Source organism: Rana temporaria, chromosome 1 (assembly GCF_905171775.1).
Source record: "Rana temporaria chromosome 1, aRanTem1.1, whole genome shotgun sequence".
NCBI classification, from domain to species: domain Eukaryota; kingdom Metazoa; phylum Chordata; class Amphibia; order Anura; family Ranidae; genus Rana; species Rana temporaria.
The window spans coordinates 585,412,858-585,436,974 of NC_053489.1; the positions used below are offsets into that span (position 1 = coordinate 585,412,858).

Sequence of the window (24,117 nt, forward strand, 5' to 3'; positions counted from 1 at the left end):
TAAGCAAGGTTCCGATCAGTCGGAGCAGCTAAAGCCTGAACAGAGGGGAGCACAGAGGAGGTTGCACAGCACTGCAAAGGTGAGAATTTGATTGCTGGATCACATAACAGAATAATAGGTGAAGAAGCTGGCAGTCGGTGCTGCAGGACAGACACTGTGTTGGGGGGGGGCGTATTTAGGGGGACAGAGGATGGGAAATTGTCAAAAGAGCATCACTGTAGACTTGTGGTTATTATGAGCATCATCTATTGGGGTGCCTGATCACATTCACAAAGTTTTGCATGGTAGCTGCCATGTTCACATACCATGTGGATGTGATCAGTGGCTTGTTCGCTGCTGATCATTCATAAAACGGCAGTAATGTCGGGCACAATTCAAGTGGAAGGTTCTAGTTTCTGAAGTTACCATGAACTTACAGTCTTATAAAAATGTAGTGAATGGAAGGACTACTGAGTCGAGCAATTCTGTTATGACACTCCTATGCAGCAAAACCATTAATACAGGTGTATATTCAGTAGAATGTTTAACATGTTTTTTTCTAGAAATGGTGTACGTATACAAAAAACCCTGAAACCCTCCTGCAGTTATCCTCTCCATAAAACTGTGGGAGAGGAGGGGTCTCCTGACACCAAGACAAAAAAGGTGACAGGAGGGAGCTCCAGTATGCAGCCTGTGATTGACAGACAAAGCTCTGATGCTGTGTGAAGGGGGCTGTCTCTTCTCTCGTCAGGTCTCATTGAGGTCTGCAGCACATTACTTCATCTCTCCACCCCCTGCTTCGTGGAAGTAAAGACCAGCTATATCAATTCTGGTATTTAAACAGCTGTAGAGAAGAGAGCTGCAGATAAACAGTTACAACTTATGTAGGTGGATTTTTTTAATCTCTGTATCACCTGAGGCCAGTCACTTCACTGAGTATATTTAAGTGTTTACAACAACTTAAAGTGGAGTCCCCCCCCCCCCCCCCAAAAGTGGAACTTCCGCTCATCTGATACCCCGCAAGCGTCCATGAAAAATGGTAGAAAATTATTTCTTTTGCAGCCCTGGCCATCAGTTAAAATGCTACCCCCAACATCTACAAAACAGCCCCTCACATGAACATGCCTTGGCAGTGCAGGGCACAATCTGACACAAAAATGTATTCCATCGGCTATTGTGCGCAGGCGCTGTCTCGCCTTCACAACAGCTGATTGTAAAATCAGCTGTTGTGCTGTTCCGTGCGGCGCATGCGCAGTTCGCCCTGGGCACTTCACGACAGAACACCAGAACCCAGGCTCAATGCCCCCCCCCCCCCCGATAGAATGGCGATCTGCCTTGTTTACATAGACAGATCGCCGTTCTGGCTCTCTGCCTAGTGATCAGCAGATGCCAGGGGACAGAGTCCTGCGGTACCTGCAGATCAGTTTATAATTGGCGGTCGCAGGCGGAGCACAACGTGCCTCAGACCCGGAAGTGCAGGATAGCTGATTGGCTATGATGCACGTACTGGGTACGTGATCCTGCGTAGGAGAGTCGTCTTATATGCAAAGTAAATGATCGGCAAGCGGTTAAAGCCAACTATGATGAGTACCAAAATATGACTTTCCATTCGTCTCTTCTTTTGTACATTATTGCTGGGATAGGAGGGACGGCACTAGAATTCAGTCACCTTTTAGTTTTCTAACCATGTATTTATCTGTTGCTTTGTAGTAACTGTGTTGGAAGAAATATTTTTATTTGAAGAGTAGTAGTTTAGCACTGCACCAGAAATCTCTGATGGAGGCAGATTTATTAGTAACCATCTTGATTTTTATTCCTTACAGAAACGACACAAAGCTGACAATTTTGTGAACAAGAAGAAAACTCAAGGTAGGCCTGCGAGTTGCGATTTCCTAGTTGTGTGTTTTTTTTCTAGCACTGTGGAACCATCGGGTCTGCTGGCATCTTTTTATGGAGCCAGTTTTATGATGTGATCCTGTTGAGCTCGCCTGAAGAGGTTTCATTTTCAAGGAAGGAATCTGCTGGCATTCAGCAATAGTCATGATGTTCAGAGAAGCCGTATACTCTGAAGGGTGCTTAAAACACATTCATCTGGCACTGCCCTCTTCCTGGTATACAAACACATTAGCTTTTTCCTACTATTCTGTCACTATATTATACAGTACACTGATCAGCCATAACATTACGACTGCTGGCAGGTAAAGTGAATAGCATTGATGATCTCATTACAGTGGCACCTAAAAAATATATTAGGCAACAAATAAACATGTCCCTGAAGTTGATATGTTGACAGCAGAAAAATGGGTAAGCGTAAGGATTTGAGCGACTTTGACCAGGGATAAATTGTAACCGTTAGACAACGGAGTCGGAGCAACTGCAAAACTGCAGTTCTTGTAGGGCAGGAGTGCCCAACCAGTGGCCCGGGGGCCACATGTGGCTTGTGGAGCCCTCTGATGTGGCCCGCGACCTCCTGCTCTGGGATGGAATAGAATACTGTTATTAAAGGTCAGTTTATTATTAAAATGACAGTGTATATATGGGCATATCTATTCTGCAGTGCAGAGGTGTATTTAGGTTTTGTGCTGCCCTAGGCCTGACTCATGCACCCCCTAATTTAAATATGACCCACCCCTTCCTGTTTAAGACACGCCCTATCTGTAAACCACACCCCTTCCACTTTAGGCTCCAGCTCTTCCTCTCTGTACATTAGCACACTCACGCACCATTCACTCCATACTTGCATCAATCAATCCAGCTGGCTCCTGTCTAAATTGTTGCCCTTACCATGTGTATGTATGAATGCGAGTTACGGACATTAGATTGTAAGCTCCTTGAGGGCAGGGACTGATGTGACCTCTGTACCCTCCTCATACCTCTGTTCCCTCTCCCCGCACCCCGGTCTGATTGGCCAGACCGGGTGCATGTCCTACCAGAGGCGGAGCCCGCCTCTGGTATGACATGCACCCGGTCTGGCCAATCACCGGCCGTTTAATGCGGGCGTCACTGCGTCAGTCCCCCCCCCCCCCCCCCCGGCCAAGTACCACGCTACAGGCCGCCGCGCCGGGGGCTAAATTTATGAGGGAGCTGGAAGGTGGTCGCGGGAGCCAATTAAATAAAAGGACAGATCGGGGGTCTTTTTTTTTCGTGCGGGGGCAGCTTTGGTGCCCGGTCGTGCCGCGCCCCGCAAAGTGCTACCCTAGGCCTTGTCGGCCTAGGCCAAGATGCATCCCTGCTGCAGTGGTTACTGGGCTGCTTTCAAACTAATCCGCAGATGCAGAGCAGTGCACCTGCACTGAGCCATAGACTTCTGTTTATTATCTGCGAGTTTGAGCTTTCTGAAAGTGCACCAAACCTGCAGAATATAATAGAAGTCTATTGCAAAGTGCAGAAAAGCCAAAGGTACACTGCTTTGCACCCACGGTGTGGGTAAACCGCAGCGCATCAGTGTGAAAGCAGACATGGGCCCCTTTCACGTGGTCAGTCCGATTGGGCCTTCCATTCACCTCTAAGGAGTGGCAGATGTGACCGACTTGTGTGCTCCCTCCAATCCGAACAGGCTGTGTCCATGGCAGAGCGGACACAGACCTGCCGCCCGCTCCATGATTGTGGCCCGCGACCAGTTACCAAGTAGCTTAAGTGGCCCTCGTGCTTCAAAAGGTTGGGCACCCCTGTTGTAGGGGATGTACCTGGCCTGCAGTGGTCAGGACCCACCAGAAGTGGTCCCAAGGAAGGATAACCGGCAAACTGGTAAAAATGGGTGGCCAAAGTTCATTGATTCAAATAAGGAAAAATGGCTGGCCTGTGTAGTTTGATCCAATGTGTGATAAAAGTCAAGTTGTGGTAAGTCAATTCTGGTTCTGATAGGTGTCGGAACACACACAGTTAATTGCAGTTTACTGCATATAACCGTAGACCGGTCAGATTACCCACGCTGGCCTGTATTCACAGCCAAAAGTGCCAATGATGGACACATGAGCATCAGAACTGGTCCACAAAGCGATGGAAGATGTCTTTAAGGTGTTCACTTGGCCTCCAGATCTCAGTACAATCAAGCATCTGTGGGATGTGCTGTATAAACAAGTCTCATCCATAGAGAACCCCCTCCCCCTCCACCCACTACTTACAGGACTTAAAGCAGGGGTAGGCAAACTTTCTGAGGCTGAGATCTATTCGCACAACATGGAGGAAATCAAAGATCATGGGGGAAGGGGGTTGCCCTATAAAAAGAAAATAACTCTACACCCCAATAATAACACAGAACTGTGCCCCCCCCCCCCCCCCCGTCACTAGTGACCTCCACTCCCCTTCACATTATCCCCCTCACAGTAGTATCCTCTGCTCCCCCCCCCCCCATACAGCAGTTTCTCTGCCTCTTCATAAGTGTCCCCTGATCCCCCCCCCCCCCTACACCACAGTAGGGTCCTCTGCCTCTCTCCCTATAGCAGTGTCTTCTGTCCCCTTCACATCGCCCACCTAAACTGTAGAGTCTTCTGCACCCCCCATAGCATTGCCCCCCCAAAGCAATGTCTTCTTCACAACCTCCCCCTACTGTAGTGTCCTACAGTAAATGGGCAACAAAATCGCACTGTATCGCACCAAAGTAGCACAATATCCTTGATCAGAAAAATGGTTAATCAGTCAGTGAGATTCTTCTAGTCACGGTTATGGTCCTCTTGGGAAAATCTACCTGGAAGGTGGTTTTGGAAAAAACCTTTATGTAATTTTGCTGCTATTTTGTGCAACTCTCAGTAGACTGTGTAATAGATTTGACTGAAAGTTTTCTTTCCTCCTCTAGTTCTAAGGAATGGTGCCTGGGAGATCGTACACTGGGAAAAGGTACGTTTCTGCTTGCATGTTTCTCAAAATGATTGCCTATCTGCTTGCCAGCTATTTAATGATTTGTGGGAGCCCACAAAGTTGTGCTTCCCAAATGAGCCCGATGAAAAGAATTGACAATGGTAAAAAAAATATAAAAATAAGCATTAATATCGGCAACCAGTCACATTCAAAGTTGCATTTTCCATCTGTCATTTTTCAGTGCAGGTTTGAAATGAGAAGGTTCTTAGTGTTACATTAATAAATGAAGCCAATTGTATAAAGCGGTGTTTCACCCTAAAAAACAACTTTATAACATCTCATTCAGCATAGTAGCGCGAGCTACAGTATGCCTTTATATTTTTTTTTGGCGCCGTACTCACTGTTTAATCGCGTAGTAAAATTTCAGACTCCCCGCGGGGAATGGGCGTTCCTATTCAGAGGGCTCGTGATTGACGGCCGGCTATGGCGCGTCACGAAAATAGCCGGAGTAGGTCTCGGCTCTTCCCGGCGCTATACGGCGCCTGCGCACAGCCATCGGAGCTGACTGCGCAGGCGCCGTGAAGAGCAAACACCTATTTCAGCGAAGCGTGACGCGCCATAGCCGGCCGTCAATCACGAGCCCTCTGCATAGGAACACCCATTCCCCTGAAACTTTACTATGCGATTACACAGCGAGTACGGCGCCAAAAAAATATATAAAGGCATACTGTAGCTCACGCTACTATGCTAAATGAGATGCTAGAAAAAAAAAAAAATTTAGGGAGAACCCCCGCTAAAAAAACTCAAAACGTATTGTGAGGCCCATGGCACTGGTGTACATACCCACATCTTTTTCAACTATAGTTTTTGAGCGAATAAACGAGAGAACGTTTTTCCTTCATAACATGTTAACTATTAAATCTGTGTCTTTGGCACTGTCCCACTGTGGTCATTATTATAGTATTCAGATTTAAGCTGGCTATCCAGCGATCGGTCAGTTCATTACGATGGATGTGTGGCAGTCTGCTCAAACAGCGACTACTGCCAATTACTGCAGTTGCTAATTGGTGTATTCTGACAGTGGCGCCCACTGCTTTCAGAATACAATATCCTGGCGGACAGGCGCCTTGTTTGTGTGGATGGTGGAATCTGTTATTGTTTTTTCTTTTAACCCGCTGACCAAACAAATAAAAACGGTGTATGGCCAGCTCAAAGGGGTTGTAGACCTTCGTGTTTTTTCACCCTAATGCATCCTATGCACTCTCTGCCCTCCCGAGCCCCCATTTTACTTACCTCATTGGATAGATTGATAGCAGCGCAGCCATTGGCTCCCGCTGCTGTAAATCAAATCCAGTGATGCGGCTGCCGGGGGCGGGGCCCAAGTCATACACTAGACCAGTGTTTCCAAACTCCAGTCCTCAAGGCACACCAACAGGTCATGTTTTTAGGCTTTCCATTATTTTGCACAGGTGATTTGATCAGTTTCACTGCCTTAGTAATTACCACAGCCGTTTCATCTAAAGGAAATCCTGAAAACATGACCTGTTGGTGTGCCTTGAGCACTGGAGTTGGGAAACACTGCACTAGACGGCTATGCACGTCGAGGGTATAACATGGGAGCGCGCCCGCAAGGTAACCCCCTCGGGAGAGAGCTTCCCAGAGGAGCCGAGACAGCCGCCGTGGGACCCCAGAAGAGGACGTACGGGGCCACTCTGTGCAAAACTAACTGCACAGGGGAGGTAAGTATGACATGTTTGTTTAAAAAAAAAAAAAAAAAAAAAAACTGAACCTTAAGTGTCCCTTTTAAGACTAAGGCAAACGCTAAATGGAATAATTTCATCGGAGTGAATGTATTTTTTCCAGAGCATTTTTTGCCCAAACACCAATGCTTTGTGCATAGTAGAAGCTCCAACTGGAATTGCTTGAATATGCACCAACATGTCATTGTTAATAAAACCGCAAAGGTGGTGGTTCTCATCGCAACCCACTTCACTGAAAAGAAGAACTGCCCTTATGGGGAAACTAGGCATTTTGCAGTGGGACTGTGCTGGGCAAGCCTGCCTAGTAGGGTTGCCGCCTGTTCGGGATTCACACGGACAGTTCAGGTTTGGAATCATGCGTCCGGGTTTCAGACTGTCTGAGTCCCGGACACATTATTCAGACTGGACTTAGTCTCCCCCTTCTCTCTCCTGCCTCTAAGTATGCTAAAGTAAATCAGGGTTCTCAGAGCACTGATTACATCAGAGTTCCCCTTTACACCAGAGGCCACAGTGCTCCCCCTTACATCAAAATCCTCGTCATACACCAGAGCATTCTCTGGTCTGCAGAGTCCCCCCTTACAGTAAAAGGGAACTCTGTAGACTCTGATGTCAAGGGGGAACTCTTGTGATTAACTTCACATGATTAAAAATGTTATTTAATAGCAACATGTATGCATAGTCAATTTATGAATGCTGTGTGACGCTGAAGTGTTCGGGTTTGACTTGAAGAAAAGGTGGCGACCCTACTGCTTAGTGCAGACCCACCACATCTGTTGTGAATGAACCCATACTTGTATGTCACGTACACCCAGTACATGCTTAGGCAGGCCATACATGGTGCATAGGTGGTCTAAAAGTATGGAAGAGCTCTATGTAGGTGTCAGCTGTGCTGGATAGAAGTACAAAGGTGGGGCAGCTTCACAAAGTCTTGACTGTATTCTTTTCAGAAGTCTTCTCACTTTTGTTGTGCAGTTCACAAATGCAGTATATCACAGCAAAGCTGGCTGGATCACCAAAGAATGTGCATTAATATGTGTATGTGTTGCTTTTTGCTTTTGCGTGTGTGTAATTTGGTTGAATTGGCGGCTTGTTGTACACTAAGCCTGAGTGACATAATTCAGCTTTGTAGATAGTTGCATGGCCACAGGGCCGCCATCAGGAATGGCCCCCCTGGAGAAGAGACCCGGTGTATATATACACACAATTTTTTTTTATTTTAGAAAAATAAATTACAAAAAAAGGGGGGTTGCCATCCGGGACCTCTGGGCCCTTTAATAAAAAAAAGAAACCTCTGAGCCCTTTAATAAAAAATCAATAAATAAAAAAATATAAAAAAAATAAAAATAAACATTTATAAAAAAAAAGGGGGGGGGGGTTGCCATCCAGGGCCCTGGGGATCTCCGGACCCCTAAAAAAAAAAAAAAAAAAAAATTGTCCCTTTAATAAAAAATAAAATAAAAATATATTAAAAAAATATTTTTTTTTTATAAAAAAAAAAGGGGGTTGCCATCTGGGGCCCTATGGGCCTCCGGGCCCCTGGGAACCTCCGGACCCCTTAAAAAAAAGGGGGTTGCCATCCGGGCCCCTGGGGACCTCCGGGCCCCCTTACAGGTGTACTGCCTGTACCCCCCTGATGGCTGCCCTGCATGGCCATTGGTAATAGAAATATTTCTGGAACATCTTCCTGTGTTCCCGGAAATACAGATCGGGTCCATCTGCTAAATGAAAAGGCCAGTTATGTTATAATGGTGCGATGACGGGCAGGCATGGCTGGGTGAATGGCTTGTTGTTGATCCTCTGTAATGGAAGTGCCAAGAGACACATTGCACAAGGAAACTGATGGTAATGCAGTAATGTTAATGGTAGAACAGATAAATCTTTAATGTGTTCTTCTGAGTTCACTAACTGGAAATAATTGATCCTCATTAAGACAGAGTATTGTAGCCTCTTATTACTTTTCTCTGGTTGGTTTCACTTTTTTTCTCCTCTCCAAAAAGAGAACAGCAGTACTTATGAATAAATAACACTGAGAAACTCATTTGCTGTGGAATTAATTAGCATGGTTGGTATACCACACCCCAGCAGCACAATACAAGCACGGCCTAGGCGATAAATGCATATCTCTAGGGCTTGGATCTCGCATACAGGGTGTGATTAAATATTTAAAATTAAGGGTCCTTTTTTTATGTAGCCGTTGAGGTCTTCTTGATGGATCAACAGGTTATCTGACATTGCACTTATCTTTTTGGAGCGCTTTTACTGGCCCTAATCAATATAAAATGTTTACATGATGGATTTAAATGTAATTTGTAATAATGTTTTTGCCAGTAAATCCTTGTTTTTAAAGAGTGGGATTGCAAAATTTGTAATGATAGTCTCAGAACCTGAGACTGTACTTACACGATGCAGTGTTGACAAGGGTGATAAACCAAGGTTTGCCAATGCATGTTTGTCTATACATAAAGAGATGTTAACCCCTTCATGCAGACTGTACGCAAATATGCGTTCTTGGCTTAAAAGGCATTGTACCGGGGTGATGTGTGCAGCTGTTTTTGAGAGCCAGCTGTTGGCTTTTTTGGGATACAACGGATGCGGCTAAAAGCTGCACTCGGCTGTTATGCTAGGGAGTGTCTTTTCGCCCCCCCGCCACCGCTGCCACCTTCCGCTACTCTACCGTCCCATTGGGAGGCCTAAGCAACCATGTCTGTCGGCTGGCTGAAGACCCAAACGAAGCCAGAATCGGCTTCAATCGGGTCTCGGATCTAGTAATCCGGATCCGATGTCATGACATCGCTTCCGGTTTAATCGCTTGCCAATGGCGCCGGTTTAAAAAAATCCCTAGTATTCCAAAACGCAGATTTTGGAGGTTTAAGTTTAGGTTTAATACTTTTAAGTGCAAAGGAGGGATTTGGGGTCGTGTAGACCAGATTCAGATAGAATCGCCTATCTTTAGGTGGGCGTAGCGTATCTCGGATACACTACGCTGCCGTAACTTAGTGAGACAGGTCCCGTATTCATAAAGAACTTGCGCCCTAAGTTACGGCGGCGTAGTGTAAATGGGCCGGCGTAAGCCCGCGTAATTCAAAGTAGGCTGGTAGTGGGCGTGTTGTATGTAAATGACTCGTGACCCCGCGTAATTGACGCTCCTAACGAACGGCGCATGCGCCGTCCGTGAACATATCCCAGTGCGCATGCTCAAAATCACGTCGCAAATAGTCAATGCTTTCGACGTGAACGTAACTTACGCACAGCCCTATTCTACGCTGTTCCGACATCCATACTTAACATTGGCTACGCCTCATATAGCAGGGGTAACTTTACGCCGACAAAAGCCTTGCGTAAACAACGTATATCAATGCGCCAGCCGCACGTACGTTTCTAAATCGGCGTATCTAGCTCATTTGCATATTCTACACGTAAATCCACGGAAGCGCCCCTAGCGGCCAGCGTAAATATGCAACCAAGATACGACGGCGTAAGAGACTTGCGCCGGTCGTATCTTAGACAAATTCTGGCGTATCTGATTCTTTGAATCAGGCGCCAAGATACGACGCCTCACACTCAGAGTTACGACGGCGTATCTGGAGATACGCCGTCGTAACTCCTTTCTGAATCTGGCACATAGCTGTTTTCCTCAGTCTAAGTGCCATAGTGAAATTTGGAATGGACAATGAGCAGAATGGGGGTGGCTTCCATCCGACTCCCAGGTGAGTCAGCTGTCCTGGCTTCCTCTTAGGTGAGTCATTAGATTCTGACATCAGAAAATTGGTTGGCATAGAGTAAAATATGTTGGCAAAAGGGGCTCTGTTGCTCATAGCTTAATTGTGGAACAGCAATACCTTCCAAATATGAAATGTTATCTCTGTTTATGCAGCTTGGAGTGCCCAGTGCGTGATAAAATATGCTTTCGTAAGGTGGTGCAATCATATGGTTCTTTGTACTACCTTCATTTCTGACTTCAGCATCTCTTCCTATCCAAGAATGACATGACAGATATTTTGGGTACTGTTGCGGAATGCCTTTTGTAGTTACTGTCACATTTTAGAAAAGTGGAATTTTCCATACTGTTGGTGCTCTCCATATGTTCCTTGTGCATTGACATTCTTGTTTGTAGGTCCCAGTATATTGCAATTTGTCTTCTCTACATGTGTAAAGTTGAGGCCGAGACCAGTTTGGCAAACTCAGATTACTGAGGGTTCCTTTCTATTTTATGTGGCCAAGATGTGTTGCTCACGGTGTGGGTATCTTGACCTAGTCTTCTGTTGTGATGGCACTTTTATACTGTGTTATGGAACGAACATGGGTATGTTGGCAGGTACCCAGTGACTTGTGTTCTTTACAAGTTATGTGGAAGCCTTTAGGAGCAATTAAGTTTTCAGGGTTTATTTTTTATTTTTGATGAGGTGCACAGAGCAGAGATGGCAAGGCTGGTAAATATTTAAGCGATAAGTCCAATTCTAGTATAAATGTGCACCTATTCTAGCGCTAAGATTAGTACATTTATCAAACCCATTAGATCTCATTTCCCATTCTGCATACAGAGGTGTAAAGTAGGAGACGGTAGCTGCTTAGAGAGTGGAGCATAATGTTTATTTTGTAGTCATTACAAGACACTGCCTAGTCTTGACCATAGGGTTATAGTGCCACCTTCAGGAGTAGGACACTAGGCAGAATAAATTAACGCAGCACCGCCTATGGGCAGCCCCCCCCCCCCCCAATCTACAATGGGCAGCTCAGTTTTTTTTTTTCTGCTTAGTGTAGTGTAAGGATCTAGTTCCTTGATTGGGACTCTTGGTTTCAAATTTTGTTCGTTTTTTTTTTTTTTTTTTGCTCTGCCGCTTTTGGATTTTTTCCTGTGATGCTCTTCATTCCACAGCCAAGCTGAACAGGCTGGATACTATTAGCCGGATTCAGGTACAGTTACGACGGCGTATCAGTAGATACGCCATCATAACTCCGAATCCGCGCCGTCGTAACATTAAGCGTATGCTCAAACTAATATACGCTTAAATGTTGCTAAGATACGAGCGGCGTAAGTCTTCCTACGCCGTCGTATCTTGGCTGTCTATTTACGCTGGCCGCTAGGGGCATGTACGCTGATTTACGCCTAGAATATGTAAATTGTCGAGATACGCCTATTCACGAACATACGTACTCCCGTCGCAATTATTTACGTCGTTTACGTAAGACATACGCCGGCGTAAAGATAAAGCTGCTCTCTAGGTGGAGCAGCCCATGCAAGGTATGGACGTCAGAACAAGCTTATCTTTATACGTTGTTTACGTAAGTCGTATGCGAATAGGACTTGCTTAAGTTACGTTCACGTTGTAGGCAGTGTTCGACGTATCTTAGGCATTCTATCCGACGCATGCGCACTGGGATACGTCCACGGATGGCGCATGCGCCATTCGTTCAAAACGTCATTTACGTGGGGTCATGCTTTATTTACATAAAACACGCCCACCTCTTCACAATTTGAATTCGGTGCGCTTACGCCGGCACATTTACGCTACGCCGCCGTGACTTAGGACGCAAGTGCTTTGTGAATACAGCACTTGCCTCTCTAACTTACGGCGGCGTAGCGTATATGAGATGCGCTACGCCCGCCTAAAGTTAGGCACATCTACGTGAATCCGGCCCTATAGGTCCAGTAGTCACCCTAGCCATTAATTGAATAGTAAAATAATCAGCAGACAGTGGACAATGAGTCTTTATCTACTATCACTAATCTACAAATAGAATAGCATTGTTTTTTATAAAGAAAAAACTGTTGGCAACCATGAACATAAGAAATCGTAAAAAAAAAATAAAAAATGGGAGAATTGGATCCAAAGAAAGGTCTGCTGAGGTCCACCTCATGTCTGCAGGTAGCTTGTTCTTTGGCTAGTTTCACCAACAAATGGACCTTTTGCTGTTTCTCATGTAGCTGCTACATTGTAATGGATGTCCCGCTTCACTCCGACTTTTCCAGTAAATGCAAGCATCTTGCAGCCTAGGAAAAATGCTTCCGTCTGCGTAAAATGAACAAAGTTGTGTAAAGATAGCAGTGGTGCTCCGTGATTGGAACTAGGCAATGGTACTTAGTCACAGCAGTATAGTCTTCTCCTCAGTAATACATCACTGTTAGTCCTGGCTTCTACAGAGGAGCAGAGCCCAAGGAAATGGGGTTGTAATTGAGTTTTGTAAATTGAAAAGATTTCAGATTTCTTTCCTTTGAATACAAATCTTGTACATTTTATGCTAAACAAAGGGACTTGGTCGAGCCTCTGGTAAGAGTGGACTTTGAACTGGTAATTTACCAAGTGCATGCCTTCATTACGTGGTATTATATAAAGTGCTATAGCCGCCTATGCCGTAGTTTATTCTCGGCAAGCACACAGTGGCAATATCTCCAGAACAAGGTCAAGATTTGTCTTCTGGTCAAACTACTAGGCCCCGTTGTAGTGTGTGGTTAGCTTATTGCAAACATACAAGACTTTTAAACCATGGAAGGGTGGCATACAGAAGACTGAACTTGTCCCAGGGCAAGGGGACATTACCTCTAAGCAGGCACAAAAGATTGAAAATTAAGTGGTGTCCGTGTGCATTAACAGTTAAGGCCATTTGTTATTACTTTAGTGAGAGCTTCTTGGTGCCTGGTCTGTGTTAAGTGCTATACTACGTAAGAGCACAGTGCAGAGGGGACTCTTACAGATTTAATAATTTAGCTTCTTCTACGCTTCAGTGCCCTTAAAGAGGAGTTCCACCTAAAAATGGAACTTCCTCTTAACCCACTCCTCGCCCCCTTACATGCCACATTTGGCATGTAATTTTTTTGGGGGGGGGAGTGGGGGCTTCAGGAGAAGGGGACTTCCTGTCCCACTTCCTCCTTCCGCCGAGGGGCTGGAAAGGCGATTAGCTTAATCGCCTTTTCAAAGCCCCTCCCTGTAGGCGAGCGCCTGTCCAATCGGATGGCGCCGCATGCGCACTGCCGCTCGCACATGCGCAGTGGGTGCCCGGCCGTGAAGCCGAAAGCTGTCACTGCCGGGTGCCCACACTAAGAATGAAGACGCGGGGGGCGAGGAGCGGAGCCCCGGCCGGCGCGTCGCTGGAGCCGTGGAGCAGGTAAGTGTCAGTTTATTAAAAGCCAGCAGCTACACTTTTTGTAGCTGCTGACTTTTAATAAACTTAAAAAAAAAAAGGTGGAAAACCCCTTTAATGTAATTTTTCTGGATAAATGAAATCGCTGTACAGTTTGGTAAACCAAACCGGTCTCATTCATGGCTTGACTTCTGCCACCAACCACTTTGCTTGATTTTGTGCATAGAACAAAGTTTGGTCAATGCAGGTTACACATCTGCTTTCTTTAGCCTTAAAGTGGATGTAAACCCACATTTTTTTTTCTTCTGTCACGATGTGTAGAGTATAAGATTTCCTATCATCTGTGCCCAGTCTTGCCACAAAGAGTTAATCCAGCTCTGAGCAATCCTTTCAGTGAGATAAACGGACAAACAGGAGAAAACTTTTGTCCGTTCTTCCCCCTTGCTGTGAGTGACAGGTTATTTACATATCTCATGCACTAATCTGAGACAGGCATTATTTTTTAATTCCCGCCCCCACTCCTTTTCTGAAGTCATGTGGTTACTTTTCCGGATTTTGACTGGATGTTATTGACCATAGCAGAAGTCAGTGTAAGGGGAGTGTAGAGGTGGGCTGGGAGTCTACTGACATCATGACTCCACCCTCCGAGTTCCAGACAACAGACCCACCCACATAATCTGCAGTTTTTCAGGTCTCATAACCGACGGGGGGGAGACATTTGACAGGTGAGGATACATGCAGGAGGCATCTATATCCCTATAGATCAACAGTAGTTTAGAAAGGATGAGAGTGGGTTTACATCCTTTTTAAAGAAGAGCTCTCATGAATTTTAATTTTTATTCCCCCAAGGGGACCATCTGCATCTAGCACATGGTCTCTGTTCTGATTAGTGGCCATGTTGTCCTCATAATTCTGGATAAAGCCCAAATCGAAGATTTGCAGTCCAGGGACCTCGCCTCTGGAATGCACTACCAACCAGCATCCGACTGGAGTCGGACCACTTGGCCTTCAGGAGAAAGATTAAAACCCATCTCTTCTGAGGTCAAGGGGTGCCTTACCCATGAAATGGATACAGCGCCCAGAGGCTATTCAGTTCGCATGTGTTGCGCTTTACAAGTTTCTCACTCACTCACTCATTGTCATTCCTGTGGGGGGTGACATGGAAAATAGGCTGCACGCTGAGCACACACCATATCTCCTGTGTTGGAAGTGTTGGAAACATTTCTCAGAGATGGGTAGTCATAAAGTGATGGTCAGCAGCAATACTTGGGTAAGCAGTGGCGTTTAACTACTTGTTGACCACCTACCGCATATTTACTGCAGCAGGTCGGCTCTTTGCACAATATCACGTACCTGCATGTCATTTCGTGCAGCGGCCGTGCGCTGTTTGGACACGTATGCCAATCGGCAGGTCCGGCGGACCCGATGTCCACCGGTCACCCGCAATCGTTCCTTTTAGATGATGAAGATGGCAATCTTGTGTTCCTGCCCAGCAGGGACATCGATCTACTATCTTCATCCAGTCAGACCATCCCCCACACAGTTAGCAAGCACCAGCTAGGAGCACACTTAACCCTTTGATCACCCCTGTTAACACCTTCCCTGCCAGTGTCATTAGTGCAATAACTTGCATATTTTTAGCACTGATCACTGTAATGATGTTACTGGTCCCCAAAAAAAGTGTCAAAAATGTCCAATTTGTCCACCGCAATATCGCAGTCCCGCTTAAAATCCGATCGCCACCAATACTCGTAAGAAAAAAGTGTTAAAAATATCCTATAGTTTGTAGACGCGATAACTTTTGCGCAAACCAATCTATATACGCTTATTGGGATTTTTTACCAAACGTATGTAGCAGAATACATTTTGGCCTAAACTGATGAAGAAATTTGATTTTCTTATTAAAGCGGATGTGCCATGAAAAAAAAATATTAAAAGCCAGCAGCTACAAATACTGCAGCTGCTGACTTTTAATATTAGGACACTTACCAGTCTTGGAGTCCAGCGCCGTCCACAGCAGAGGACGAGCGATCGCTCGTCACTCTACTGCCCCCCCCAATCCTCAGTGAGGGAACCAGGAAGTGAAGCGCTCCCGGTTCCCTACGGCACATGCGCAAGTTGCGCTGCGCCGCTGATTGGCTCCCGCTGTGCTCTGGGGGGTAAAACATTCCGGGGCTGAAGTGTTTAAACGATGCTCAATTGGTACGAAGGGGACCAGAGTTTGCCAATAAAATATCCCCACACTATTACACCACCACCAGCTTGAACTGTTGATACTTTCATGTTTATGCCAAATTCTGACCCTACCATCTGAATGTCTCAGCTAAAATTGAGACTCCTCAGACCAGGTAATGTTTTTTTCCAATTTTCTATTGTCCAATTTTGGTGAGCCTGTGTGAATTAAAGGCTTTGTTTCCTGTTCTTAGCTGACAGGAGTGGCACCATGTGTGGTTTTCTGCTGCTGTAGCTCATCTGCTTCAATGTTCGATGTGTTGTGCTTTCAGAGATGGTATTCGGCATACCTTGGATGTACCGAATGGTTATTTGAGTTACTGTTGCATTTCTATCATCTCAAACCAGTCTGTTCATTCTCCTCTGACATCAACAAGGCTTTTTTGTCCACACGCTCACTGGATAGTTTCTCTTTCAGACATTCTCTGTAAACCTGAGAGATGGTTGTGTGTGAAAATCCCAGTAGATCAGCAGTTCTTGAAATACTCGGACCAGCCCATCTGGCACCAACAACAAAGCAACCAAAGTCACTTAAATCCCCTTTCTTCAACAATCTGATGTTTGGTTTGAACTTCAGCAAGTTGCCTTCACTGCATTGAGTTGTTGCCATGTGATTGGCTGATTAGCAATTTGTGTTACCAAGCAATTGAACAGGTGTACCTAAAAGTGGCCTGTATGTATATATGTGTGTGTGTGTGTGTGTGTGTGTGTGTGTGTGTGTATGTATGTAGGTATATATGTGTGTGTGTATGTGTGTATATATATATAATATATATATATATATATATATATATATATATATATATATAATTCTCTACATCTGTATACACAAAGTAAACCTGTTGTCCCTAAATGTCAAGTTGCAGCACGTTTCTAAAAGTAAATGAGTGAGCTCAAATCGCGCCGCACTAAATCGCATGCAAATTGCACAGCTCAATCTTGTGCGATTCATAGTGTGAACTGGGGCTAAATGGTTTTTGTAATGCGCTGTATAATCTATTGGCTCTACAAACATAAATCTAGTGCTCCTTTACAGCACTTCAGCACAACCCCGAAGCAAGGACAGGGCATAGAGCCTTGCTTTTTAATGGTGCCAGTTACATGTTTTTTCACAGAAAATTATTTATCAAATGCTTTGCAAAACAGTGAAAAAAAAGTGTTGTAAAAAAAAAAAGCATGTGGTAGCGTAAGAACTGGGGTGTGACTGGACACCCAGGATAGGGATTTGAAAATAAATCTAACTGACCACCTGTACCATCATTTCTTCTGGGTGTCTGAGATATCCCCATAGACTTTTATGGGTCCAGAACCTTGGTAAAGACAAAATGTGAGCTGGAAGCTGTTTGGCCAAGGGCTTTCAGTCGTATTGGTGGAATAGAGATATACACTATAATACCAAAAGTATTGGGACACATACCTTTTACACGCACATAAACTTTAATGGCATCCAAGCCTTAGCCCGTAGGGTTCAATATTGAGTTGGCCCACCCTTTGCCGCTATAAAGCCCTGTACACACGATCGGTTCGTCTGATGAAAATGGACAGTTTTCATCGGACGAACCGATTGTGTGTGTGTGTGGGCCCCATCGTTTTTTATCCATCGGTGAAAAAAAAATAGAACCTGTTTTTAAATTTTTATTATGGTTAAACACCCGATAGAAAAAAACGATCGTCAAAAATCCACACATGCTCAGAATCAAGTCGACGCATGCTCGGAAGCATTGGACTTCATTTTTCTCTGCACGTCGCTGTGTTTTACGTCACCGCGTTGGACACCATCGGCTTTTTAACCGATGGTGTGTAGGCAAAACTGATGAAAGTCAGCTTCATCGGATATCTGATGAAAAAATCCATCGGATTAGATTCCATCAGATATCTGATCGTGTGTACAGGGCATTACAGTTTCAACTCCTCTGGGAAGGCTGTCCACAAGATTTAGGAGTGTCTATTGGAATGTTTGACTATTCTTCTAGAAGCACATTTGTGAGGTGGAACGAGAAGGCCTGACTCGCAGTCTCCGTTCTATTTCATCCCAAAGTTGTTCTATCGGGTTGAGGTCATGAACTCTGTGCAGGCCAGTCAAGCTCCTCCACCTCAAACTTGCTCATCCATGTCTTTATGGACCTTGCTCTGTACACTGGTGCTCAGTCATGCTGGAACAGGAAGGGGCAATCCTCAAACTGTTCCCACAAAGTTGGGAGCATGAAATTGTCCAAAATGTCTTGGTATGCTGATGCCTTAAGAGTTCCCTTCACTAGAACTAAGGGGCCAAGCCCAACCCCTGAAAAACAACCCCAAACCATAATCTTCCCTCCACCAAATGATTTGGACCAGTGTACAAAGCAAGGTCCATAAAGACATGGATGAGTGAGTTTTGGGTGGAGGAACGTGACTGGCCTGCACAGAGTTTTGACCTCAACCCAACAGAACATCTTTGGGATGAATTGGAGCAAAACTCAATCCAAGACTTCGAGCCAGGCCTTGTCCACATCAGTGCCTCACAAATATGCTTCTAGAAGAATGGTCGAACATTCCCATAGACACTCCTAAACCTTGTGGACAGCCTTCCCAGAAGAGTTAATGCTGGTATAGCTGCAAAGGGTGGGCCAACTCGGTATTGAACCCTACGGACTAAGACTGGGATGCCATTAAAGTTTGTGGGGCAGATCCACAAAAGCATTACGCCAGCGTATCTCTTGATACGCCAGCGTAATTTTAAATTTTCCGAGTCGTATCTTTGTTTTGTATCCACAAAACAAGATACGACGGCATCTGGGATCGATCCGACAGGCGTAAGTCTTAGTATGCCGTCGGATCTTAGATGCAATATTTTGGCGGCTGCTAGGTGGCGTTCTGTCGATTTCTGCGTCGAGTATGTAAATTGGCTATTTACTGAGTCGTTCGCGAATAGGAATTACGTCACAGTCGGAAGCATTGGCTTTTTCCGGGTTAATTTCGAGCATGCGCACTGGGATACCCCCCACGGACGGCGCATGCGCAGTTAAAAAAAAAAAAATCATTTACGTTGGGTCACGACGTATTAACATAAAACACGCCCCCATTACATCCATTTGAATTAGGCGCCATTACGCCGGCAAAGATACACTACCCCGCTGTAACTTACGGTGCGCATTCTTCCTGGATTTGAAGAAAAAAAAGTAAGTTACGGCGGCTTAGTGTATCTTAGATACGCTACGCCCGGCGCATAAATGCGCCGCTGTACGAGGATCTGCCCCTGTGTGTGTAAAAGTAGGTGTCCCAATACTTTTGGTAATATAATGTTTTTTTCTACAGCCGTATCCTGCTTCACCTTTTCCTGTTTGCTGGATTTCTGTTGCATTGCCCCATAAGATGAGGATTTGTGGTCTTGTTTTCTCAAAGGTTTTTGTAATTATGGTGTACCACTTACTATACAAACAATCCCAGTGCTCTCTCTGTATATTCCTGTGTGCTCAGATGTATTACTAGTGCATGTGTTTTAATGCTTTTGCTTCTAGCATGCTTTTTACAGACTCTTAACCAGTTCACAGTTTCTTTCAGGTAAATGTTGGAGATATAGTTAAAATAAATGGCACAGAGTATATACCCGCTGACACTATTCTGCTCTCATCAAGGTAGAGATGCCTGTTGTTGGTAACACTATAAAGTCTGGTTTCTCTACCCTGTTTTGACTTCCATTATTGCAAGGAAATAGGGAAAAACTGAGCATGGCAGCCAGATTGGACTGTGGCAAACCTTTCTTTCTGGAATTCTGAATCATATACTGTTTTTCTTTATTTCCTTGAAGTTCTTCTATTCAACCCATCCGAATAATATGCATGTTTTCAGAATCTGCTTTATAACTGGGTCTGTATTTTTCATTTAAATTCAATTTCTGTGTAATTTATATTGGTTAAAGAATTTAAAAAGGAAGTCCAGCTAGCTTAACAATGTTAAAATGTAGTCATTCTTGCGTCTCGGTTACGTTTTCCTATAATTTTTTTTAATCCGGTCCTTTTACATTTATGACCCAGTTACAAACAGTGGATGGAAACATCAGTCTCTTTATTTCTTAACTTACAAATTTCCTCCCAAGTTAATATTTCAATTTTTGTCTCTGTCTGTCTCCTTTGTTTCCCATTGATTTCCATTCTGATCATGTTCGTCTTGGGATACATAGGTGGCTATAGGGGAGATAGTGAAAGTGACCAATGGGGAACATCTCCCAGCTGACCTCCTCAGTCTTTCATCCAGGTCAGAGAAATGCTGGGGCAGACTGTGCAAATGGGTCCTGCTACACCTCTACCACCTACTTTACACAAAAATCTCATACTTGACCATACCACTTTAAACCATACACCTTTACAATCTGATTACACCGAGTATGAAATCGCCTTAAAATTTACATTTAAATTTACAAGTTTAAAATTGTTATAGGAGTTCAAATATAAGTATAAATTTGATTCAAAAGAAAGAAAGTTTACTGCTCAGAGGTCCCAGAGAACTGCAAAGTGGAGTCCAAACACTTGGGTGCAGGCGCTGCAATAGTATGCAAAAATGTATAAGAAAGAACCGGGACGGCCGCACTCCAAAAATAAAAATTTGTTCCTTTTAATAAAAACTGGTCACAACATGGATGTCACAGCAAAAAATCAGGAAAAAGGGCTAACGCGTTTCACTCTCATACAGTGCTTATTCATGAATAAGCGCTGTATGAGTGTGAAACGCGTTAGCCCTTTTAAAAGGAACTCCTTTTTATTTTTGAAGTGCGGCCGTCCCGGTTCGTTCTTATACATTTTTGCATAAATTTGATTCAGTTTATATCCAATGTGCAGGCATACACATTACATAGTTGGTCACACTGGGGCGGAGGGCGGCATCGGCAGTAAAGCGCCGCTATTTTTAGCGGCACTTTACCATCAATTTCGCTACGCTATTCGGTCTCTAGCAGGGCGACTTTACCCTCTCACTAGCGACCAAGAAAGGGTTAAAACCATTGCAAAGGCGCTTTGTCGGCGGTATAGCCGCGGTGCCAATTGATTTCAATGAGTAGGTGCAGTGGAAGAGCGGTATACACACCGCTCCAAAGATGCTGCTAGCAGGACTTTTTTTTTACCGTCCTGCTAGCACACCGCTCCAGTGTTAAAGCCCTCTGGGTCGCTTCAGGTCACTTTGCAGGCACTATTTGTAGCGTTATAGCACCTGCAAAGAGACCCAGTGTAAAAGGGGTCTTAGGCCCCTTTCACATTGGGGCGTTTTTCATGCGGTACAGCGCTAAAAATAGTGCTGCTATACCGCATGAAAAATCATGCCCTGTAGTGTTCAATGTGAAAGCCCGAAGGCTTTCACACTGAAGCGGTGCGCTAGCAGGACTGCTCCAAAAGTCCTGCTAGCCGCATCTTTACCGCGGTATAGGAGCGGTGTGTTCACTGCTCCTATACCGCGCCTTCCCATTGAAATCAATGGGAAAGCGCGGTAATACCGCCCGCAACGCGGGCGGTATTAACCCTTTTTCGGCCGGTAGCGGGGGTTAAAACCTCACCGCTAGCGCCCGAATATCGCGGTAAACACGACGGTATAGCCGCGCTACAAATAGCGCGGCTATACCGTCACCGCGGCTCCACGCTGCAATGTGAAAGCAGCCTTAGAGTTGGTGTTGGATGGAAGGGACAATTAAGGGACAATTAAAGTGTATAGTGTGTGGCTAGTTACCGTAAGAGTTTTAGGAAAACTACTCCTGTCTTTAAATGCTTAGAGAAGATCTGTGCGAAGTATTGACTTCATCAAAAGTGTGAGCTCTATACAATTATTTAAGATTTGGTTCACCTGACAAGCTGCATTATTTTCATTTACAAAAAGAAATGGAGCAGCTGTCCCCCCTTCCTGTCACCTGTTTTGTTGCCTCTAAGCCATTTTTAATCTGGGCCACAGTTCTCCCCATGTCTGCTTATGTAAATTAACTTGGCTTTGACATGCACCATATTCTACAAGTGGGTGTAGCCAATGCTATATATTCCTATTGCCCAATTTTATTGGAACCTGCCTGGTGATTAACACTAGTAATCTAAATAGTGACATAGGTAATACTGTTAAAGGTTTTTCCCCCCCACTTACAAGAAAACATTGCTAACCATGCAAAGTTTGGTATTTGCAAAGGCCACTGGACCATGAAGTCTAGGAAACTGCAGTTGATGGTGCATCCAAGTGTAGCTTCCCTGCTTGTAGGTACATTCAGTTAGGCACATAAATTCAGTGCTTGGCAGGTGGTTCTAGGCCCGTGTTTGCACATATATAAAACACAATAGTGCACCTACCTCCAGCTTGGTGTAGCAATTAAAAAGTAAAAAAGACAATAAAAATGCACTCACTAGTTAAGTGGATTAAGGCTTGTCATGAAGGAATATAGACCACCATAGGGTCACAGTGAGGCTGCAGAGCTCGGCAGGCAATGATGCAGAGTTCTTGGTTGAAGTACAGCTGTCAGGCTTCAGGATGGAACATAAGCAGCACAGGCTTCCAATCAGCACCTCAGCTGGGTGATGGTGACAGAAAGTGAAGGGGGCGTGGCTACATTTTTCTGGGCAACAGGACTTCCCCTTTAGCAAACCATAGGATGAGTCCTGTGGTTTGATAAAGGGGTAGTCCTGTGGCCCTAAAACATGTAGCCATGCCCCCTCCATTTCTTGTCGCCATCACCCAGCCAAGAGTGGTGCTGATTGGAGCTGCAGCCATCTTGCTACACCTAGAAGCCACTGTTGCCTATGTTCCAGCCTGAAGCCTGATAGCTGTACTTCCACCATGAACTCTGCTTCATTCAGCCGCTTGCTTGCCGAGCTCTGCAGCCTCACAGCGATCCTACGGAGGTCTATATGGGTTTATGACGAGCCTTGACCCACTTTGAACTAGTGATTGCCCTTTTGTGTGTTTTCTTCCTCTTTTTAATTGCTACACCTAGATGAAGTCGCAGTCTTTTGTTTTTTATATAGCTTCTCTTAGCAGACTTCTCTTAGGCAGACTATTATTTATTCTTGGCTAGCACATGCCAAGGAAAATGGCTTTTTTACATCCATCTACAGCAGGGATATGCAATTAGCGGACCTCCAGCTGTTGCAAAACTATAAGTCCCATCATGCCTCTGGGTGTAATGCTTGTGGCTGTCAGTCTTGCTATGCCTCATGGGACTTGTAGTTCTGCAACAGCTGGAGGTCTGCTAATTGCATTTCCCTGATCTACAGTATGTGAGCATAGCCAAAAAAGTGTGCATGTTTGGGCACTACATGTCAGCTGAGCAGGTCTGAATAGGGAAAATAAAATTGATTCTGAAAATGTTCTTTTCTACATTTTAGCTATAATGATAGCTTTGTGCTCTGCTGACTTCCAGTGATCCAAAGCCAAGATGGACACAGAGGACTATTCTGATTGGCTGGTTTCGGAGATCACCTATTTTAAAGATCAGCCTCAGAAACAAAGATATTCAAACATTCGAGAACACAAAGCCCTTGCCTTTAGAAACATGTTTGTTTAAAATCCAATTCTTCCCTAATTTTATGGATGGCTCACATGATATCATCTATTACCCCAAACTTGGAGAATAAAAACGTACAGCTTTGGATGTCTATTCAATTGTACAGTAGAATACATTGTCTAAAACTGAACCAGAACCTTGGTGTAATTCCCAATGTAGAGGATCCCTTGCACACAATGCCGTGACTGTTTACATCCATAGCATGTTGTACGAAAATTGATTTTAGTTGATGGCACTTCTCATTTGCATGGCTCTGCACTTGTCCATGATCTGGTACTTGGCTTCTTCTAATTCTCACTGCTTATTTTCTGGTTTTCACTAACCTTTCTAGTCTTGTTTTTTGTTGTTTAAAATTCAGACTGATTATTACTTTTGCTGCACATTTTGTTAACTTAAAAGTAGTAAATGTGCATAAGTGATTGGGAATTTTTATTTATTTTTGGCATGAAGAGCTTTATTTGAGTGCATGCCGCTAACAAAGAGCAAACGTTTATTTGTATGCACTATGACCCCTCAATGCATGGTGACTGTTCTCCGGTGTTGAAAGGTAAATTTTGCTGCATTTATCCCTGTAAACCTTTCTAAAATAAGTATACAATGGTGGCCTGTTAAGTTCCTAAAGCCACACTAGATATTTTATCTGATTTAGATTGCTTAAAAAGATGAACAAGCTAATCAAACCTTACTTGGTTCCCTTATCTTTTGAATTATTTTCTTAAATCCAGTTTTCTGCACTGTTTGTAGTTTACTTGTTGCAGTTTTTTT

General features: G+C 44.5%; 1 protein-coding gene across 6 annotated transcripts in view; it reads left to right on the forward strand.

Annotated features, from left to right (window-relative positions):
* The window catches only part of ATP8A1 (ATPase phospholipid transporting 8A1), a 308,603-nt gene that overhangs the window by 112,056 nt on the left and 172,430 nt on the right, over nt 1-24,117 (forward strand). For 3 of the 6 annotated variants that reach the window (XM_040335011.1, XM_040335010.1, XM_040335017.1), the window contains exons 6-8: nt 1,803-1,848; nt 4,775-4,815; nt 19,389-19,462. In XM_040335011.1, coding sequence (XP_040190945.1) covers nt 1,803-1,848; nt 4,775-4,815; nt 19,389-19,462 — 161 coding nt within the window. Of the gene's footprint in view, nt 1-1,802; nt 1,849-4,774; nt 4,816-19,378; nt 19,463-20,007; nt 20,082-24,117 lie in introns of all 6 variants that reach the window. The other 3 variants (XM_040335013.1, XM_040335018.1, XM_040335019.1) reach the window with 3 other exon arrangements.